The sequence below is a fragment of the Mesoplodon densirostris genome, chromosome 13 (assembly GCF_025265405.1).
Source record: "Mesoplodon densirostris isolate mMesDen1 chromosome 13, mMesDen1 primary haplotype, whole genome shotgun sequence".
Classification (NCBI taxonomy): Eukaryota; Metazoa; Chordata; class Mammalia; order Artiodactyla; family Ziphiidae; genus Mesoplodon; species Mesoplodon densirostris.
In genome coordinates this window covers 52,252,193-52,270,739 of record NC_082673.1, presented here as the reverse complement: position 1 = coordinate 52,270,739, position 18,547 = coordinate 52,252,193, and the positions used below count along the sequence as shown (strand labels likewise).

General features: G+C 40.9%; 2 protein-coding genes across 2 annotated transcripts in view; one reads left to right on the top strand and one right to left on the bottom strand.

The window, feature by feature from the left end:
- CDH17 (cadherin 17) overlaps positions 1–18,547 on the top strand; it is an 89,693-nt gene that overhangs the window by 14,523 nt on the left and 56,623 nt on the right. The window contains exon 3 of the mRNA XM_060116026.1: positions 2,760–2,858. Within this exon, the coding sequence (XP_059972009.1) occupies positions 2,760–2,858 (99 nt within the window). The remainder of the gene's footprint in view (positions 1–2,759; positions 2,859–18,547) is intronic.
- Positions 10,020–17,815, bottom strand: LOC132501063 (formiminotransferase N-terminal subdomain-containing protein-like). The gene is given in 4 exon segments (XM_060116523.1): positions 10,020–10,225; positions 10,379–10,481; positions 10,484–10,899; positions 17,812–17,815. Coding segments are annotated over 4 exon segments (729 nt in total).

Sequence of the window (18,547 nt, the reverse complement as noted above, 5' to 3'; positions counted from 1 at the left end):
GTGCCCATGCATTTTGAAATCTTTATAGCTCAGATAGCCAGGTTAATGGGCAGGAAGAGAGATTTGTTGCCCTGATATGAGAACCCAACCCAACTTTGAACATTGCAACTGAGACTTCTCCTTTATTTCTCATAGGTGAGCCAGCTCGTCTACCTGGGAAAAATGCAGGCTTATTTGTGAGGTTTGCCTGACTAACGTAGTTTCCTTATAGATGCCATCACTGGTGTGATCAGCTGAAAGATGGACTGCTTGCTGATGTGAGCAGAAAGTTGATGAAGCCGTTTGCTGTTAAGTAGTAGCCCCTCAAAAAAGCACTGCCCTCATCCTGTACCAACAATGGCACCTGTTTCTTGTGTCCTGCCTTCCAGAGGAACTGCTGGAGCTGGAGAAGATGTGGAAAGGAGTGGAAGGGAGGAAGAGCCCCCAGAGGAAAATACACTTGGAGAGGAACTGATGAGCTAGAAGTCTATATAATTATTGTGTCAGTTAAGAATGCTTTTAGCTACAAGCAACTTTAGAGTGTCTCCAGTCAATAGGGATTTATTTTTCTCAGACAAGGAGAAGCCTGTCATGGGCAGTCCCAGGCAGGTTTAGCACTTCTGTGATGTTATCAGAGATCTGGGCTTCTTTCTCTTTGCTCCACCATTGTTTGAGCTGGTTTGTCCCCTTGTGGTTTCATGATGGCTGCCACAGCTACAGACATGAGGTCCATTGCTTGAGCAAGACGAACAGGGCAGATGCCAGCCACATCTGTCTTTCTTAATCAGGAATACAAAATCTTGACCAGAACCATTCCCCCACCTCCACTCAGGCACAGCAGACTCCACCTTTTGTTTCACAAACCAGAACTAGGTCACTTGGTCACCCTCCTAGCTGCAAGGGAGTCTGGGAAAGAGATCACTTGTCTTCCCAAGGGAGAGAGGCTGGCGATGGCTGGGGGCAGCTAACCCAAGGGCCTGACACAACTCTGAGGGAGAGGAGACCAAATTCCAAAGTCCTCTGTGTTCTTGTTTGTTACTATTTTTTTTGTTGGACAACCGAGATCAACTTAATCAAGATTCAGTGAACCAAGGGATATAGTACAAGACCTTTTTCCCCATGATTTCATCCTAATTGTTTTTGGGTTATTCCCAGTGTTTCTATACGATAAGAGTGTACTTGCTCCTCATAAAGAAATGGAAAATAAATTCTCTTCTCGCCAGTTCTTCTTTCTTTTTTGGTTTTACCTGTCCAGTTCCCCAAACCATTAACTTTCGGTGTCATACTTCTAATTCTAACCCATCCCAGCCCTGATTCCCATAACAAGTAGGAGACCTGAAGACCCACTTGGGAAGGAGGGGGCACTGGCGTCAGTGTGGGTGTTAGATCCTGCATTGCAGAGGGTGCTCTCTGTGGCGGGTTTATGGCTGGCTGCCCCTTCCTGCGTTCCGCCTGCTCCGCTCCGCCTCGCGACTCCCGTTAGTGACCAGTCCTGGTGGGAGACGAAGGGATGGCAGGAACTGCTGCTGAATGCACCCTCCTGCACATCCCCATGCTGCCAGCTTCCCACCCCCCTCCCCCCACCCCAGGCTGTCTCGGCTGCTTTTGCTGTTGTGTAGTGGGGGTAGTGGCTAAGAGGGCCGGGTCTGAAGTTGCAGGTTCGAATCCTGCTTCCTGAACTACCTGGGCAAATTACTTAACCTCTCTGTGTCTCAGTCTAATCACCGGTGAAACAGAGCTGGCAGTAATAATCTACCCTGTAGGGTGGTTGTCGGGATTCAATGTGTTTAGGACAAAGCTCAGCAGATACTAATTTAGCAAGTGTGAACTCTTCTTGTTGGGTGCCAGGCAAGCATTGTACTAAACACGTCTACATATTTTTTCCCCTTAAAAATTCAATTGTCTTTGAGGTGCCTGAACTCTAGCGTGCTGGGAATCTGCCATGGATTTCCTTATAAACTAACAGGAGTGGAATAGAGGGGTTTTAAGAAGCTGGTGTAGGGGCTTCCCTGGTGGTGCAGTGGTTAAGAATCCACCAGCCAATACAGGGGATAGGGGTTCAAGCCCTGGTCCAGGAAGATTCCACATGTCACGGAGCAGCTAAGCCTGTGCGCCACAACTACTGAGCCTGCGCTCTAGAGCCCGTGAGCCACAACTACTGAGCCCATGTGCTGCAACTACTGAAGCCCATGTGCCTAGAGCCCTGCTCCACAACAAGAGAGCCACCGCAGTGAGAAGCCCTGGCACCACAACGAAGAATAGCCCCTGCCCGCCGCAACTAGTGAAAGCCTGTGTGCAGCAACGAAGACCCAATGCAGCCAAAAGTAAAAAAATTTAAAAAAAAAGGAAGCTTATGTAAAACCATGTAGAATTTAACAGCATAGTGGCATTGTGGGAAGATCATGAGCTTTCCTTCAGTTAGAACCCAGTGTGTGTGCCATGTCAACTGCTTATGGGTTTTACTCTGGGCAAGTAGCTAACCTCTGTGAGCTTCATTTATAAAACGGGAGTGTTAATTTCTCCCCACAGGGTGATTGCTTGAATGGTTAAATGAGAAAAGCAGAGTTAGGCTCTAAGCAAACCATTTTGACATAGTAGAGCCTCAATAAATATTAGACCCCTTCCTGCCTGTTTTGACTAGATTTCACATTGTTTTGAGCCAGGTTAGAATCTTAGGTTTCATATATCAGTCCTGCAACCATAAGAAAATCAGCAAGTGACACATATACATTCATAGTAGATGGTGATGCTAATTTTCTTTTTCTTTCTTTTTTTAACAGACAACTGGATATGGCCAAGAGGGAAAGTTTAGTGGACCCCTGAAGCCCATGAACTTTTCTATTTTTGAAGGCCAAGGATCGGGTCAAATCATATTCCAGGTAATGGCTACTCTTGATCATTGTCATCTTGACTTTACAGGCTCTCTCAGTGGACTTTTTTCTCCTTTATCTACTGTACACCCAGAAATAAAATATAGGCATAGTAGATCTCATTATCAAGAATGATTTCAGAAGCTAAGTTAAACACAGAGATGAGTAGCTTCAGTGTTGCAAGACGTTGTACCTGACTTCCTCATTCGGACTTCTTCAGTGGTGTCTGGGGCAAGTACTCCCATCTCTGGGGTGGGGACCTTGGTGCCTGTAGACTCCGCCTCTTCCCCCAGGGTGGGAAGGGACCCTGTCTCTGGAGTGACATGGCCATCTGAGTATCTGTCAGTCCAATGAGCTGGCTGCTTGAAGCACTTGAAGATGCGGGTTCTCTGGATTAGTGCTGGAATGGCCTGCTTTCTTCACCGCCTCCTCTGAGCCCATCCCTGGGCCCTCACCCATGGGGTGGGCAAGGCACAGTGGGAGGCAGTCATCTCATTTAGTTAGTTAACTGAGAAAAGCATCAGATTGAGGGGTGGACTGCAAGAGACTTCAGCTTTAAGGGCACTGAAATAATCCTGGAAATGTAATGGAGAGAGGGAGAAAAACATACTACTGCATTGACCAGAAATCCCCTGGGGAAGCCTGCTTGGCCTTGGAGTGGCTGCGGATGCTTTGATGAGCCTCTGGGTGTGCCCATGATCTCCCATCCCATGCACTGGGGGAGCAACAGAGGGTTGCTAAACTACCATCTAAGGTGGATGCCTTCTGTTAACTGTCCAAGCGTTTGTTTCAGCAGTTCCCGTCCCCAGAGGAGAGACTGAAAGCTGCCTCATCCCACCTTCTCTCATTTGGTACCAAATTAGTGTAAAGGGGCTCCAAAGTATGAGCTGTTGGGGGTGCACGTGTATCTGTGTGCCCTGCTGTGGGTATCTTGGAGGCTTTGACCTCTCCAGTCAGGGAAGCCGGCACTGAGCGAGGAGCAAATGCTTTGAGAGCTGGAGGCTAATAAGAGAAGAGTGTTCCAGCAAAGGCACAGCTTGGACACCTGCCCTGTGCTGGGAGAGGGCAGGGAACGCCCCGAGTTTTGGCAGAAGGCCAGCAGAGAGCCTAAAGAAGAAGGTAGGAGAGGAGGCTGCAGAGACAGGAAGGGCCCTGACTTCTAAGGCTCTTAGATTTTCTCCCCAAAGCAGCGGGCCTGAATCCAGTTTCCATTCAGGCCTACAAACTGGAAGGGGGCGGGAAACGGAAGAGGTTGCAAAGGAACTGGCTGGGAGTCTATGGCAGGGCTCACACAAGAGGTGATCTCGTTAACTAACTCTCCCTCCCTTGCCAGGGAGCACTTAGTTATAGGTATCTCATTTACATTTTAAAAATTCTGTTCAAGATGTAGAGAACAAACATATGGACACCAAGGGGGAAAAGCGGGGGTGGGATGAATTGAGAGATTGGGATTGACGTATATACACTGATATGTATAACATAGATAACTGATGAGAACCTACTGTAGAGCATAGGGAACTCCACTTCGCTGTACAGTAGAAACTAACACAGCATTGTAGAACAACTATACTCCAATAAAAAACCATTCTGTTTATTTGTGTATTTTTATGCTTCATAAGCTGGTAAGAATGCTGTGAGCTAGGCACACGTTCATCTTTTTTTTTGAATTTGATATATTTGTGTTTATTTATTTATTTTTATTGGGGTACAGTTGCTTTACAATATTGCATTAGTTTCTGCTGTACAACAGAGTGAATCAGCTATACGTATACATATATCCCCTCCTTCTTGGACCTCCCCCTCCCATCCCACCCATCTAGGTCATAACAGAGCACCGAGCTGAGCTCCCTGCGCTATACAGCAGGTTCCCGCTAGCTCTCTGTTTTACACATGGTAGTGTATATATGTCATTCCCAATCTCCCAATTCATCCCACCCCCCTACGCCCCTGCCCCGTGTCCACACGTCAGTTCTCTGTGTCTGTGTCTCTATTCCTGTGTTGCGAATAGGTTCATCTGTACCGTTTTTCTAAATTGCACATATATGCATTAAGATACAATCTCTATTTTTCTCCTTCTGACTTACTTCACTCTGTATGACAGACTCTAGGTCCATCCACATCTCGACAAATGACCCAATTTTGTTCCTGATGGCGCCCACTGTTATAAGGCCCTATGCTGGGTACTGAGGATACAAAATGACCCCAACACCATCCCTGCCCCTGGTGAGCTCATAGGGTAGCAGAAGGAGGCTAACAAGTAAGCAAACAATGCAGTGAAGGGTTCTGATTGGAGTCTGGTGGGCTGCAGAGGGAACCAAGCGCAGGTGGAGAAAGAGTGCTCGATTTTTTTTTTTTTTTTTTTTTTTTTTTTTTTGCTGTACACGGGCCTCTCACTGTTGTGGCCTCTCCCGTTGCGGAGCACAGGCTCCGGATGCGCAGGCTCAGCGGCCATGGTTCACGGGCCCAGCCGCTCCGCGGCACGCGAGATATTCCCGGAGCGGGGCACGAACCCGCGTCCCCTGCATCAGCAGGCCAACCCCCAACCACTGTGCCACCAGGGAAGCCTGAGTGCTCGATTTTAAGTGTGGGTGGTAGTGGTTGAACAGAAAAGGTTTCATTGACTCCTCAGCTGAGTAGTTAAAGTTGAACGGGCACTCACAGAAAGCAGGCCCTGAATACAGTATGGGAAAAAGCACGGGGGTGTGCAACTCAGCAAGAAAATGAAAGATAACAGGTGGTTTAGGGTGTGCAAAGGCGAGGCTGCCGAGGTCGGGTGGTGGGTGTGGGTGTCCAGACCGGCCCTTTAACCTGTGGTAGGCTGCAGGGCACCTGTGGAGGGTTAAAGAAGGTGTGAAGGAATTAGACTGTGCTTGCACAGACCTACTCTGTGATCACTGTAAGTGTAGGATGAAGGCGGTGAGCCTAGAGGTGGGAAGTCTCTTGGGACAGTTTGCCATAGACCAGTGGGAGGTGGTGGAGGCCTGGTTGAAGTAAGTATAAAGGGGGAGTGGAGGGAAGGAGAGGGGTAGGAGCAATGCAAGGAAGTCACACCTTCTGGGATTGGTTGCTGAATGAGTGCAGTGGGCGAGAGGAGGTGTTTAGGGTAACTCTGAGGCCTCTGGCTTGCTTGACTGGCTGGTTAGTGGTGTCATTCAGAGAGAGAGAGAGAGAGAGAGAGAGAGAAGGAGGGGAGGGGAGGGAAGATTTATGGGAAAGTCAGTAAATAAGTGTTAGGCTTATTGAATTTAAGGTAATATGTGGGGTTAGCTAGGTGGAGATGTTGAGGAGACAGTGGCCACGGTGGGTCTGAAGATACAGACTGGGGAGCCTTCCTCACACAGGTGCTAACCCAGTGCTTGGGTGTGAAAGTCCATCTGTAGTGAGTACCTCAATGGCCCACAAGGGCCAGGTAAGTGATGAATGATGCTATCTTGGGATAAGACAAGCAGGGGCAAAAAACAGATGTAGAAAACCCCCCAACTGTGCAAACGTGAAATTAAAAGTCTTCTGATACTTGGCTCCAGCATGTGGGACACAGGGAATAGTGGGGACTGTGACAAACTGAGGGTACATCAAAGGGTACAGCCTTAATTCAATTCCAGACAATTTCACAAGTCAGAATTTGTGTACAGTATTACTGGATTCTATGGTTTTTCCACAAAAGTCAGAAATTTTTATATTTATGTAAAATTTCCTGATCTAAGAATATTGGCACAGTAAAAAAGTCATTTTATAATCTAAGTAAAATGTATTTGTGGGCCAGAGAGTCTGTGGTTACTTCTGCAACCTCTGTTTGAGGAGTCTCTTGAGCAGAATGGAGTAGGTGTTCTGTGAGTACAAGTTCACGTGCCACTGAACAGAATCAGAACTGTACCTAGAGGCAATGTCCAGCTAACAATCGTCACACACCTGGAAACTGCTTCATAGGATCCTTCCGCAGTCTCTCAGGAGCCCAGCCAGTAAGATCATTCCTTGGGTTGCTCCACTTCTTTTTCTGTTCTTTTTCCATTAGCCACACTACAAAGCTTGTCTCTTCTTGACAGAAAATGATAGCCCAACTGCCATGGCTGAATGCTTCTTGTTTATGGGTGTGTGTGTTGGAGTGGAGGAGTGGAGGCAACGAAGGGGATTTCCTTCTAGAATCTCAGAGTCTTTGTTCTAGAAAAGACCTTAGAGACTTTTTGTACCAACTGCTTGTTTTACAGATAGGGAAACTGAGGCTTAAATAAGTTAATAGCATAACTGATATTAGAACACTGATATTCTCATGTTCTAGTCAAGCGTATCATGCTACTTAACACTATATACAAAAACTAACTCAAAATGGATTAAAGACCCAAATGTAAGACCGAAACCATAAAACTCCTAGAAGAACACATAAGCAGAACACTCTTTGATATAAATCGTAGGAATATTTTTTGGATCTGTCTCCTAAAGCAAAGGAAATAAAAGCAAAAATAAACAAATGGAAACTAATTAAACTCAAAAGCTTTTGCACAGCAAAGGAAACCATTGACAAAATGAAAAGACAAACTACTGAATGGGGGAAAATGTTTGCAAATGATATGACTGATAAGAGGTTAATATCAAAAATATAGAAAGAGCTCATACAACTCAACATCAAAAAGCAAACAACCTAATTAAACAATGGGTAGAAGACCTGAATAGACATTTTTCCAAAGAGGACATGTAAAAGGCCAACAGGCACATGAAAAGATGTTCAACATTGTTAATCATCAGAGAAACGCAAGTTAAAACCACAATGAGATATCACCTCACACCTGTCAAATGGCTATCACTAAAAAGAACACAAATAACAAATGTTGGTGAGGATGTGGAGAAAAGGGAACCCTCATACACTGTACTAGGGAACCCTAGTACACTGTTGGTGGGAGTGTAAATTGGTGCAGCCAAGGAAAACAGTGTGGAGCTTTCTCAAAAAACTAGAAATAGAACTACCATATGACCCAGCAATTCCACTCCTGGGGTATATATCTGAAAAAAATGAAAATACTAATTTGAAAAGATACATTCACCCCAATATTCATAGTAGTATTATTTACAGTTGCCAAGATATGGAAGCAACCTAAGTGTCCATCAATGAATGAATGGATAAGTAAGATGTAATCTATCTATCTATCCATCTATCTATCTATCTATCTATCTATGTGCACACACACACACAATGAAATACTACTACTCAGCATAAAAAAGAATGAAATTTTGCCATTTGCAACAACATGGATGGACTTGGAGGATATTATGCTTAGTGAAATAAGTCAGACAGAGAAAGATAAATACTGTATGATATCACTTACATGTGGAATCTAAAAAATAAAACAAACTAGTGAATATAACAAAAAAGAAAAGACAGATACAGAAAACAAATTAGTTGTTACCAGTGGGGGGAGTGCAGGCGAGAGGAATAAGATAGGAGTAGGGGATTAAGAGGTACAAACCATTATGTATAAAATAAATAAGCTACAAGGATGTCTTGTACAACACAGGGAATACAGCCAGTATTTTGTAGTAACCATTAGTGGAATATAACCTTTAAACATTGTGAATCACTATGTTGTACACCTATAATTTATGTAGTATTGTACATCAACTATACTTCAATTTAAAAAAAGGCCAAAATAAAAAGTAGGTTACATAGCAAAAAAATAAAGTGAAATCTGGCATATACCAAAAAAAAATAGCATACCATGCTCTCTCCATCTTCTTATGTGGAAATGATGTGGACAACCCAGCCTTGGTAAGATGTACTTTGAGCTCTTTATTACAGTGGTGGGAAGGAGTTGTCCCAGTTCCCTCATCTGTATCACTTGAAATATTCTTACCTGAAGTCAGGGAGGAACAAAGCAAGCTTTTTGCCCCATGAGGTTGATCCTTGGGTTATTAACGTGTCCTCCAAAAAGAAAAGAAAGAAAGAAAGAAAGAAAGAAGGAAGGAAAGAAAGAAAAAAGAACCAAACACCTACAGACTTCTCTCACTGAGGATTTTCAACTATCCCCAGCTCTGTACTCTCAGGGGCTTCCAGATCTAAGGATAGTATGATACATATCTCAGATAGGTAATTATTTTTCTTCTTCTTCTTCTTTTTTTTTTTTTTTTGCTTCAAAGGAGTAATTTTATTTTATAATTCTCCCCATTTATTAGTTACTTAGTACTTGATTTTTAAAAGTGCACATTAAAAAAATGAGAGTTGAATACAGGACTTTGGAATAAAGACGTCAGGAATACCAAATAAATTGAGTCCTTTTTTAGTTTTGTTCATGATAATTAAAGATGATTCAGCAACGATGGCCATTTTACGCAGCTCATTCAGGAGGGCTTCTAGTATATGCAAGTGCACGCACTTGATACAGCGGAGGATTTCACGAAGTTTCAATGACAACTAGAAATATCATAAGGTGACTATGGACAATCTATAAACACCTGTTGTTGTCACTGGACAGAGAAGGCTTCCAGTTTTCCAATTCACAGCTGGAACCAAGCTCTCGGATCTTCCACTCGTCTTCCCTGGTCAAAAGAAAACTTTGTAATGGCTGATATTTTTTCCTTACAATTTCAATGAAGCCTTAGATTGGATCACATGAAAATGCCTCCGCGTATCTTCCAGAACTCCCCAATACCTTCCTTAATAACATATTCAGCACAGTTCTTGTACTCTTGGGGTGTAAATCCAATTAATGCTCCCCCTGTAGTACCAATTCCCCGATCACTTGTCAATGTTTTAACTTGAGCTTCTATGTAATGAGGAGATACATTATAAAAATGGTCCCCAAGGACACTGTAAGCCATGTATTGAGAGCCTTCTGAGGTTTCTATAACTTCTTGATCTTCAAAACTCTCTACATTGCAAGCTATCTCCATTTTCCCTTCGTGAGCAAAAGCCATCGTTTGGACACCCTTCAGTCCATTCACATTTGAGCCCCGAATGGCACTAGCGATCTCTTTTCCCAGAGCCAAGTCTTGAGATCATCTTTGGTAACATTGCAGTTCATCACATACGGGCTAGCTACGATGCCTGATGTGAAAGTTTGTTTCTCAGTTTGCGGTTTCGCTCAGCTCCTGCCTCCTGCAGATTGGCTCTTGGCTGCTTTAGCGGCAGCATGAATCTCCTCACTGCAAAGCTGAAATTCCAATTTTATTCCAACGCAGCTGTCACAACGCCCTGAAGCAAGCTGTTAAACCACATCTTCGGGCAGGTGCAGCTCCCAGGTCAGGTTTAAGAACACTGAAATCCCTCCTTGTGAACCAGCCCAGTTGCTTCTTTCTCTGGACAAGAGTGCGCTTCTCAGGCAGGTCAGCCTCACCAAAGAGAAACACACTGCAGCCAGGAACACTTTGGACCAGATTCTCAGCAAGGCTTCTAGCCACAGCTCCACACTCTTCCACTCCAACACCAGAGAGAGGGTAAATGGGAATCAGGTCCACTGCTCCCAGGCAAGGATGGATCCCCTCCTGAACCTCCATATCAATTGACTGGAAGGCCTCCAGGCAGGCAGTCAGAATGGAATTGCCTAACTCAGCAAGAGAAGCTGCTATTGTAATGACTGATCTGTTGCACTCTTGATCAGAATATATATTGAGCACTGATACCTCAGGATGTTTCTGTCCATTTTTTTTTCAAGAAAAGCTGCTTTCGCTGCGTTCTCAACAATGTATTTTCTTCTGGCTTCTGAAATGTTTCATAAACAGGCAGCCAAACGGAGCCCCAGTCTGTGTCCTGCGCACGCACCACCGTTGGCACTTTTAGGGCGGCAGAGGCTCTCTGAGGAGGTCGTAGTGCGAGGTCTGGGCAGACACCGGCGCTGGGACCCCCTGCGCGGTCCCGTCCAGGTTCTGGTGTGGAGTGGCCCAGACCCACGTGGGCCGAAGGGTAACCAGAGGGACTCGCTGAGGGCCCCGGGAGACTCCAGCAGGGGGATCAGCGTCCGCGGGCGGCGGGTCCCGGAGCGAGGGGCGGCCGGCGGCGGTGCTGCCCCGGGCCCGCCTCCAGCCTGCGACCACGCCGGCAGCTCCGCGTTTTGGGGGGACCCACCTGCGGGGGCGGAGGACGTCGCTGTAGGACGGCCTCTTTTTTCTTTGTAATGTGTGAGATATAGCTTATATGTCCTAAGATCTACCCTTTTAAAATGTCCAATTCAGTGGTTTTTAATATATCACAAAAATGTACAGCCATCACCACTATCTGATACCAGAACACTTTCACCAGCCTCAAAGAAACCCTGTACCAACTAACAGTCACTCGCTATTCTCCTCTCCTCCCAGCCCCTGGCAAACACGAATCGACTTGCAGTCTCTAGAGATTTCCTTTATAGACATTTCATATAAATGGAATCATGTAACATGTGACCTTTTGTGTATAATTTCTTTTACTTAGCATAATGTTTTCAAGGTTCATCCATATTGTAGCAGGTATTAGTACCTCGTTCCTTTTTTTATGGCGGATTAATATCCCATTGTATGAATATAATACATTTTGAATATCCAGTTATCATTTGATGGACATTTATGGCTATTATAAATAATGCTATTATGGACATTCATGTACAATTTTTGTGAGGATATATATTTTCCATTCTCTAGGATATATACCTAGGAGTAAAATTTCTGGGACGTAGTTAATTCAATTTTTAACTTTTTAAATAACTGCAAAACTGTTCTGCAAAACAACTGAACCATTTAACATTCCCACCAGCATTGTATAAGTGTTCTGATTTCTCCACAGCCTTGCCAACACTTGTTACTTATCTGTTTCTTTATTGTCTTGATAGCTATCCTAGTGGAGTAAAGTGATATTTCTCTGTGGTTTGGGTTTGCATTTCCCTAATGACTAATGTTAATATCTTTTAATGTGCTTATTGGCTATTTGTATATCTTCTTTGGAGAACTGTCTGTTCAAATCCTTTACCTCCTTTTAAATTGAATTATTTGTCTTTTTATTGTTGTAAGAGCTCTTTATATATTCTGCATAAAGTTCCTTATCATACACATGATTTGCAAATATTTTCTCACATTCTATAGGTTACTTTTCACTTTCCTGATAGTTCATTTGAAGTACAAAAGCTTTTAATTTTGATGAAGTTCAATTTATTTTCTTTTTTGTTTGTGCTTTTGCTATAACATCTAAAAAACTATTGCCTCATCCAGAGTCACAAAGATTTATGCCTGTGTTTTCTTCTCAGTTTTATAGTTTTAACTCTTAACATTTAGGCCTTTGGTCTATTTTTTTTTTTTTTTTTTTTTTTTGCTGTACGCGGGCCTCTCACTGCTGTGGCCTCTCCCGTTGCAGAGCACAGGCTCCGGACACACAGGCTCCGCGGCCATGGCTCGCGGGCCCAGCCGCTCCGCGGCATGTGGGATCTTCCGGGATCGGGGCACGAACCCGTGTCCCCTGCATCGGCAGGCGGACTCTCAACCACTGCGCCACCATGGAAGCCCCTTTGGTCTATTTTTAGTTAATTTTTTGCATGATATGAGAGGTAGGGATCTAACTTCATTCTTTTGCATGTGTATATCCAGTTGTTCCAGCACCATTTGTTGAAAACACTATTTTTTCCCCATTGAATTATCTTAGCACCTTTGTCAGAAATTAATTTGACCATAAATATAAAAGTTTATTTCTGTACTCTGGATTTTGAATCCATTGATCTATATGTCTGTCCTTATGCCAGTGCCACACTCTCTAGAATACTGTAGCTTTGTAGAAAATTTTGAAATCAGGCAGTGTTAAGTCTCCCAACTTTGTTCTTCTTTTTCAAGATTGTTTTGGTTATTCTGGGCCTTATACATTTTTATACAAATTTTAGGATCATCGTGTCAATTCTTCAAACAAGACAAAAGTAGTTTTGATAGGGATTGTGTTGAATTAGTATCTCAACTTGGAGAATAGTACTATCTTAACAATATTAAGTTTTTCAAGTTCTGAGCATGGGATATTTTTCCATTACCTTTAATTTCTTTCAACAATGTTTCGTAGTTTTCAGTTTACAAATCTTGTATTTCTTTGGTTAAATGTATTCTGAAGTATGTTATTCCTTTTAATCCTATTGTAAATGGAATTGTTTTCTTAACATCATTTTCAGATTTCTTTTTGCTAGTGTATAGAAATACAGTTGATTTTTTTTGTATATTGATCTTTTATCTTGAAACCTTACTGGACTTGTTTATTTGCTGTAAAACGTTTTTTTAAGATTCCTTAGGATTTTCCATATGTAAGATCATGTCATCTGTGAATAGAGATACTTTTACTCATTTCTTTCCAATCTGGATGACTTCTATTTCTTTCTATTGCCTAGGATTTCAAGTACAATGTTACATAGAAGTGACAAGATTGGGCATCATTATCTTGTTCCTGATCATGTAGGGAAAGCTTTCAGTCTTTCACCATTATGTATAATATTAGCTGTGGGTTTTTCTTAGATGCCCTTTATCAGGTTGAGGAAGTTACCTTCTATTCCTACTTTGTTGTGTATTTTTTTATCATGAAAGGATGCTGGATTTTGTCAAATGATTTTCTGCCTCTATAGAGATACTCATCTGGTTTTGTCCTTTATTCTATTAATATGGGTTATTAAATTAATTGATTTTCATATGTTGAACCAGCCTTGTATTCTGAGATAAATTCCACTTGGTCATGATATATAATTCTTTTTATATGTTGCTGGATTCAGTTTGCTAGTATTCTGTTGAAAACTTTTGCATCTATATTTATGAGATATTGCTCTGTAGTTTTATTGTGTTATTTTTTGTCTGTTTTGCATATAAGGATGACACTGGCCTCATAGAATAAGTTGGGAAGTATTCCATACTCTTCTACTTTTTGGAAGCATTTGTGAAGGTTTGATGTTAATTCTCCCATACTTGTTAGGTAGAATTCACCAGTGAAGTTACCTGGTCCTGGGCTTTCCTTTGTGGGAATTTTTTTGATGAATAACTCAAGCTCTTTACTTATTATAGTTCTCTTCAGACTTTCTACTTATTCTTTGGTCAATTTTGGTAGTTTTTATCTAAGAATTCATCCATTTCACTTAGGTTGTCTGATTTGTGGGAAAACAATTTCTTATAGTATTCTATTTCATCCTTTTTATCTCTGTAAGTTTGGTAGTACTGTCCCCTCTTACATTCCTGATTTTAGTTGTTTGATTCTTGTGTTTTTTTAAAAAATATTTATTTGTTTATTTATTCATTTTGGCTGTGCTGGGTCTTAGTTTTGGCACGTAGGATCTTTTTTTTTTTTTTAGTTGCTGTGTGTGGGCTTCTAAGTTCCGGCATGTGGACTTCTTAGTAGTGGTATGCATGCGAGATCTAGTTCCCTGACCAGGGATCAAATCCAGGTCCTCTGCAATGGGAGTAGGAAGTCTTACCCACTGGACCACCAGGAAAGTCACTTTTGTGTCTATTTTTTTCTTGGTAAGTCCAATTGAAGATTTGTCCATTTTGTTGATCTTTTCAAAAGACCAACTTTTGGTTTTGCTGATTTTCTCCTTTGCTTTTGTATTCTCCATTTTATTAATTTCCACTCTAATCTTTATTTTCTTCCCCTTGCTTTGGGTTAGTTTATTCATCTTCTTCTAGTCTCTTAAGGTAGAAGATTATTGATTTGAGATTTTCTTCTTTTATAGGCATTTACAGCTATAGATTTGCCTCCATGTACTGCTTAATCTGTATCCCATAAACTTTGGTATGCTGTGTTTTCATTTTCATTCATCTAAAAGTATATTCTAATTTCCCTTTTAATTTCCTCTTTGACCTATTGATTATTAGAGTGTATTGTTATTTCCATATATTTGTGGTTTTCCCACATTTCCTGCTATTTTGTTTTAGTTTCTCCATTGTGGTTAGAGAACATATTTTGTATGATTTCAATGCTTTAAATTTATTGAGTCTTGTTTTGTGAACTATCATATGATCTAGCCTGGAGAATGTTTAATGTATATTTAAGAAGAAGTGTGTTAGGATTTTGTTGGATGTAGTGTTCCATAGATGTCTGTTAGCTTCTAGTTGGTTTACAGTGTTGTTCAAGTCTTCTATTTTCTTGTTGATCTTCTGTCTGTTTGTTATATTCATTATTGAAAGTGAAGTTTTCAAGTCACCAACTATTATTGTTGAATTGTATATTTTATCTTCAATTCTGTCAGTTTTTGCTTCATGTATTTTGGGGTCTGTTGGTAGGTGCATATATGTTTATAATTGTTATAGAATCTTGATGGATTGACCCTTGTATCAGTATAGAATATCCTTTCTTTCTCTACTAATAAGTTTTATCTTAAAGTTTGTTTGTTCTAATAGTAGTATAGCTTAATTTCACCCTCATATTGAAGCATAGTTTTGTTGCATATACAATTCTTAGTTGGCAGTCTTTTTCTTTCAGCACTTTGAATATGTCATTTCACTGTCTTCTGACCTCCATGAGAAATCAGCTGTTCAGTTTATTGAGGATCCTTTGTATGTGATGAGTCTCTGCACTTCCAAATTCTCTTTTTGTTTTTTTTTTAATTAATTAGTTTATTTTTATTAATTTATTTTTGGTTGCATTGGGTCTCTGTTGCTGCACACAGGCTTCCTCTAGTTGCGGTGAGTGGGGGCTACTCTTCGTTGCAGTGTGAGGGCTTCTCATTGCAGTGGCTTCTCTTGTTGTGGAGCATGGGCTCTAGGTGCACGGGCTTCAGTAATTGTGTCACGCAGCTCAGTAGTTGTGGCTCACAGTCTCTAGAGCACAGGCTCAGTAGTTGTGGCACATGGGCTTAGTTGCTCCACGGCACATGGGATCTTCCTGGACCAAGGATCGAACCCATGTCCCCTGCATTAGCAGGTGGATTCTTAACCACTGCACCACTAGAAAAGTCCCTGTTTGTTTGTTTTGTGTTTTATTATGATGAGTCTAAGTTTGAGTCTCTTTGAGTTTATTGTATTTCAAATTCAGTGAACTTCTTGGAAGCATAGATTAATGTTTTTCTCAAATTTGGGAAGTTTTTGATTAGTCTTTCTTCAAATAATCTTTCTGCCCCTTTCACTCTTTCCTTTTCTTCTATGACTCTCATTATGCATGTTTGCTTGATGATGTTCCATTTGTCTCTAGGGTTCTGTTAATATTTCTTCTTTCTTTCTGTCAGGATGAATAACCTCAATTGATCTATTATCAAATTCACAAATTCTTCTCCTGCTAGCTGAGACTTACTGTTGGGACTTTTCAAATGAATTTTTCATTTCAGTTATTATGCTTTTCAACTCTAGAATTCTTATTTGTTTTCTTTTAAAAATAATTTCCATGTCTATATTTATATTCTCTATTTGGTGAGACATTGTTATCATACTTTAATTCTTTAGAGATAGCTTCCTTTTGTTTTTGAACCTGTTTAAAATAGTTAATTTAAAATCCTATTTAGTAAGTCTAACATCTAGACTTCCTTGGGGACAGTTTCTGTTGACTGCTATTTTTCCTATATATGGGCCTTACTTTTCTTTTATTTGCATGTCTCACAATCATTTGTTGAAAACTGGACTTTATAAATAATATTATGTGGCAATGCCAGAAATCATATCCCATTGTCTTCCCAGGATTTGTTGTTGTTACTGTTTGTTTGTTTAATGACTTTCCTGAATTAATTCTGTAAAGTCTGTATTCTCTGCCATATGTAGCCACTGAAGTCTGTTTGGTTAGCTTAGTGTTCAGCTAATGATTGAATTAAGATTTCCTTACAAGCCTAGAATCAATAAGTCTTCCAACCTTTGCCAATAGGCTCTGTGTACTTGTTGGGTACATCTTCAAAGATGTGGCAAACAGTTTACAACTCTGCCTTAGCCTTTACTTCCTGCTTGCACAGAGCCTCAAGGTCAATCAGAGGTGAGAGATTAGGGCCTTCTAAGGTTTTTCCTGGGCATGTGCACAGATCTACTTATCAATGTGGCCTTTCAGACTCCCAGAAATCTATTGGAGATTTTTTTTTTTTTTTTTGCGGTAAGCGGGCCTCTCACTGTTGTGGCCTCTCCCGTTGCAGAGCACAGGCTCTGGATGTGCAGACTCAGCGGCCATGGCTCATGGGCCTAGCTGCTCCACGGCATGTGGGATCTTCCCAGATCGGGGCACAAACACATGTCCCTTGCATCGGCAGGTGGACTCTCAACCAGTGCACCACCAGGGAAGCCCCATTGGAGATTTTTGATGCTCCCTTGGTCCCTGCAAGGGACATCTCATTCTCAAGCCTTATCTTTTAAGTGTTTTCATTAGAGTCTTGTTTGCATCAACTGTTATCACTGTCTCAGGCAGCTGCAGTGTTAAGCAACTGCTGATGATTATTTTCAACAAATTCCCCAGGAGGAAAATTGTTTGCAGTGAGTGAGCTGTGAGTTGGGTCAAATAAAGACAAGCTGGGTGAGTAGGTGTTTCCAGGGAGCTTCCAGATAGGTTAGATAATATCAGTTCTTTGGGGACAGGACTTCTGGGAAACTCCAAATTCCAAACTCCTTCTACCCCCTACATAGTACCATGGTTGTGAGGCTGTTGGTTTTCAAGGCCACTGCATATCCTGAAAAAGGATGGTGGAAGTAGGGCAAGTCAAAGCAACTACAAAGCTTGGTTCTAACTGATAGTCAGTGATTTTCTTAAATAAACAGTCCTTGGATTTTGCAAGCATTTGGTTAATTTCCAAGGTTCTGAAAAAGTTGATATTTACAACTTTTGCCAATTTCTCATTACTTTTATGGAGGGGGAGTTTTTGTAGATCCTTACTCCACCTTTCCACTGATTTCCAGGCTTTTTAATTAAAATGCAAAACAGTAACACTTTCATTTATTATATAAGCAACATAATATCAACAGGCAAACACTCATAAAAAGCTCTTCACCCACAGTTCTACCCATGTAACACATCAGCTGTTTTGTTTTTTTAATTCCATTTCTTGCCAACTGACATGAATATACTTGGTACTGTTACATAGTCTAGATTTACTCATGTTCTCCTTTTGTTACTTTACACCATACCATTGTTCTTTTGCTGATTCATAATTTATAGAATGAACATTTTAATGCTTAAAATTCATTAAGTTTATGTGTTATATAATTTTATACCTTTCTTTTTTTGACCATTTAGGAGTTTTCAACTTTACCAGTATTGTAGGCTACTATACTACAAGCATGCAGTTTATTGTTTAAAAAACATTTTCTTAGAATAAATTCTGCTTAGTAATATTTGCTATCAAAGGCTACAAACATTTTATACCTCAAGTTATTTCCAAAAGGATTATGCTAATTTATATTTTCATCAATAATATGTGTGTTTATTTACATCCTTTACAACATTGACTATTAGTTTTTATTTTTTAAATATATAAAAATATATTAAAAATTATTAATGAGGTTGAACAACTTTTACATCTGCTTTATTTTATGTGAATTTTCTATTCTTGTTGTCTTAAAAGTATTATAGCTATCCCATGAATAATCATTGGTATTTTCTTTACTTCTGAAAAAGTAAATGAGATTGTCATATAGAACTTTATCAATTAAAGCCACTTTTAAGTTGTTTTACTTAATATTAAAATGTCTTTTAATCTTTGTCACAATTTTTAGAAGTACTAAATGACATCTTTTTTATCCTAGCAATGAAGCTACCCTTTTTAATGTTTCTTAAAAGCTAGTAGTATTATATATCTTTCAGATATTCCCAGAAAAATCTCATCTAACTT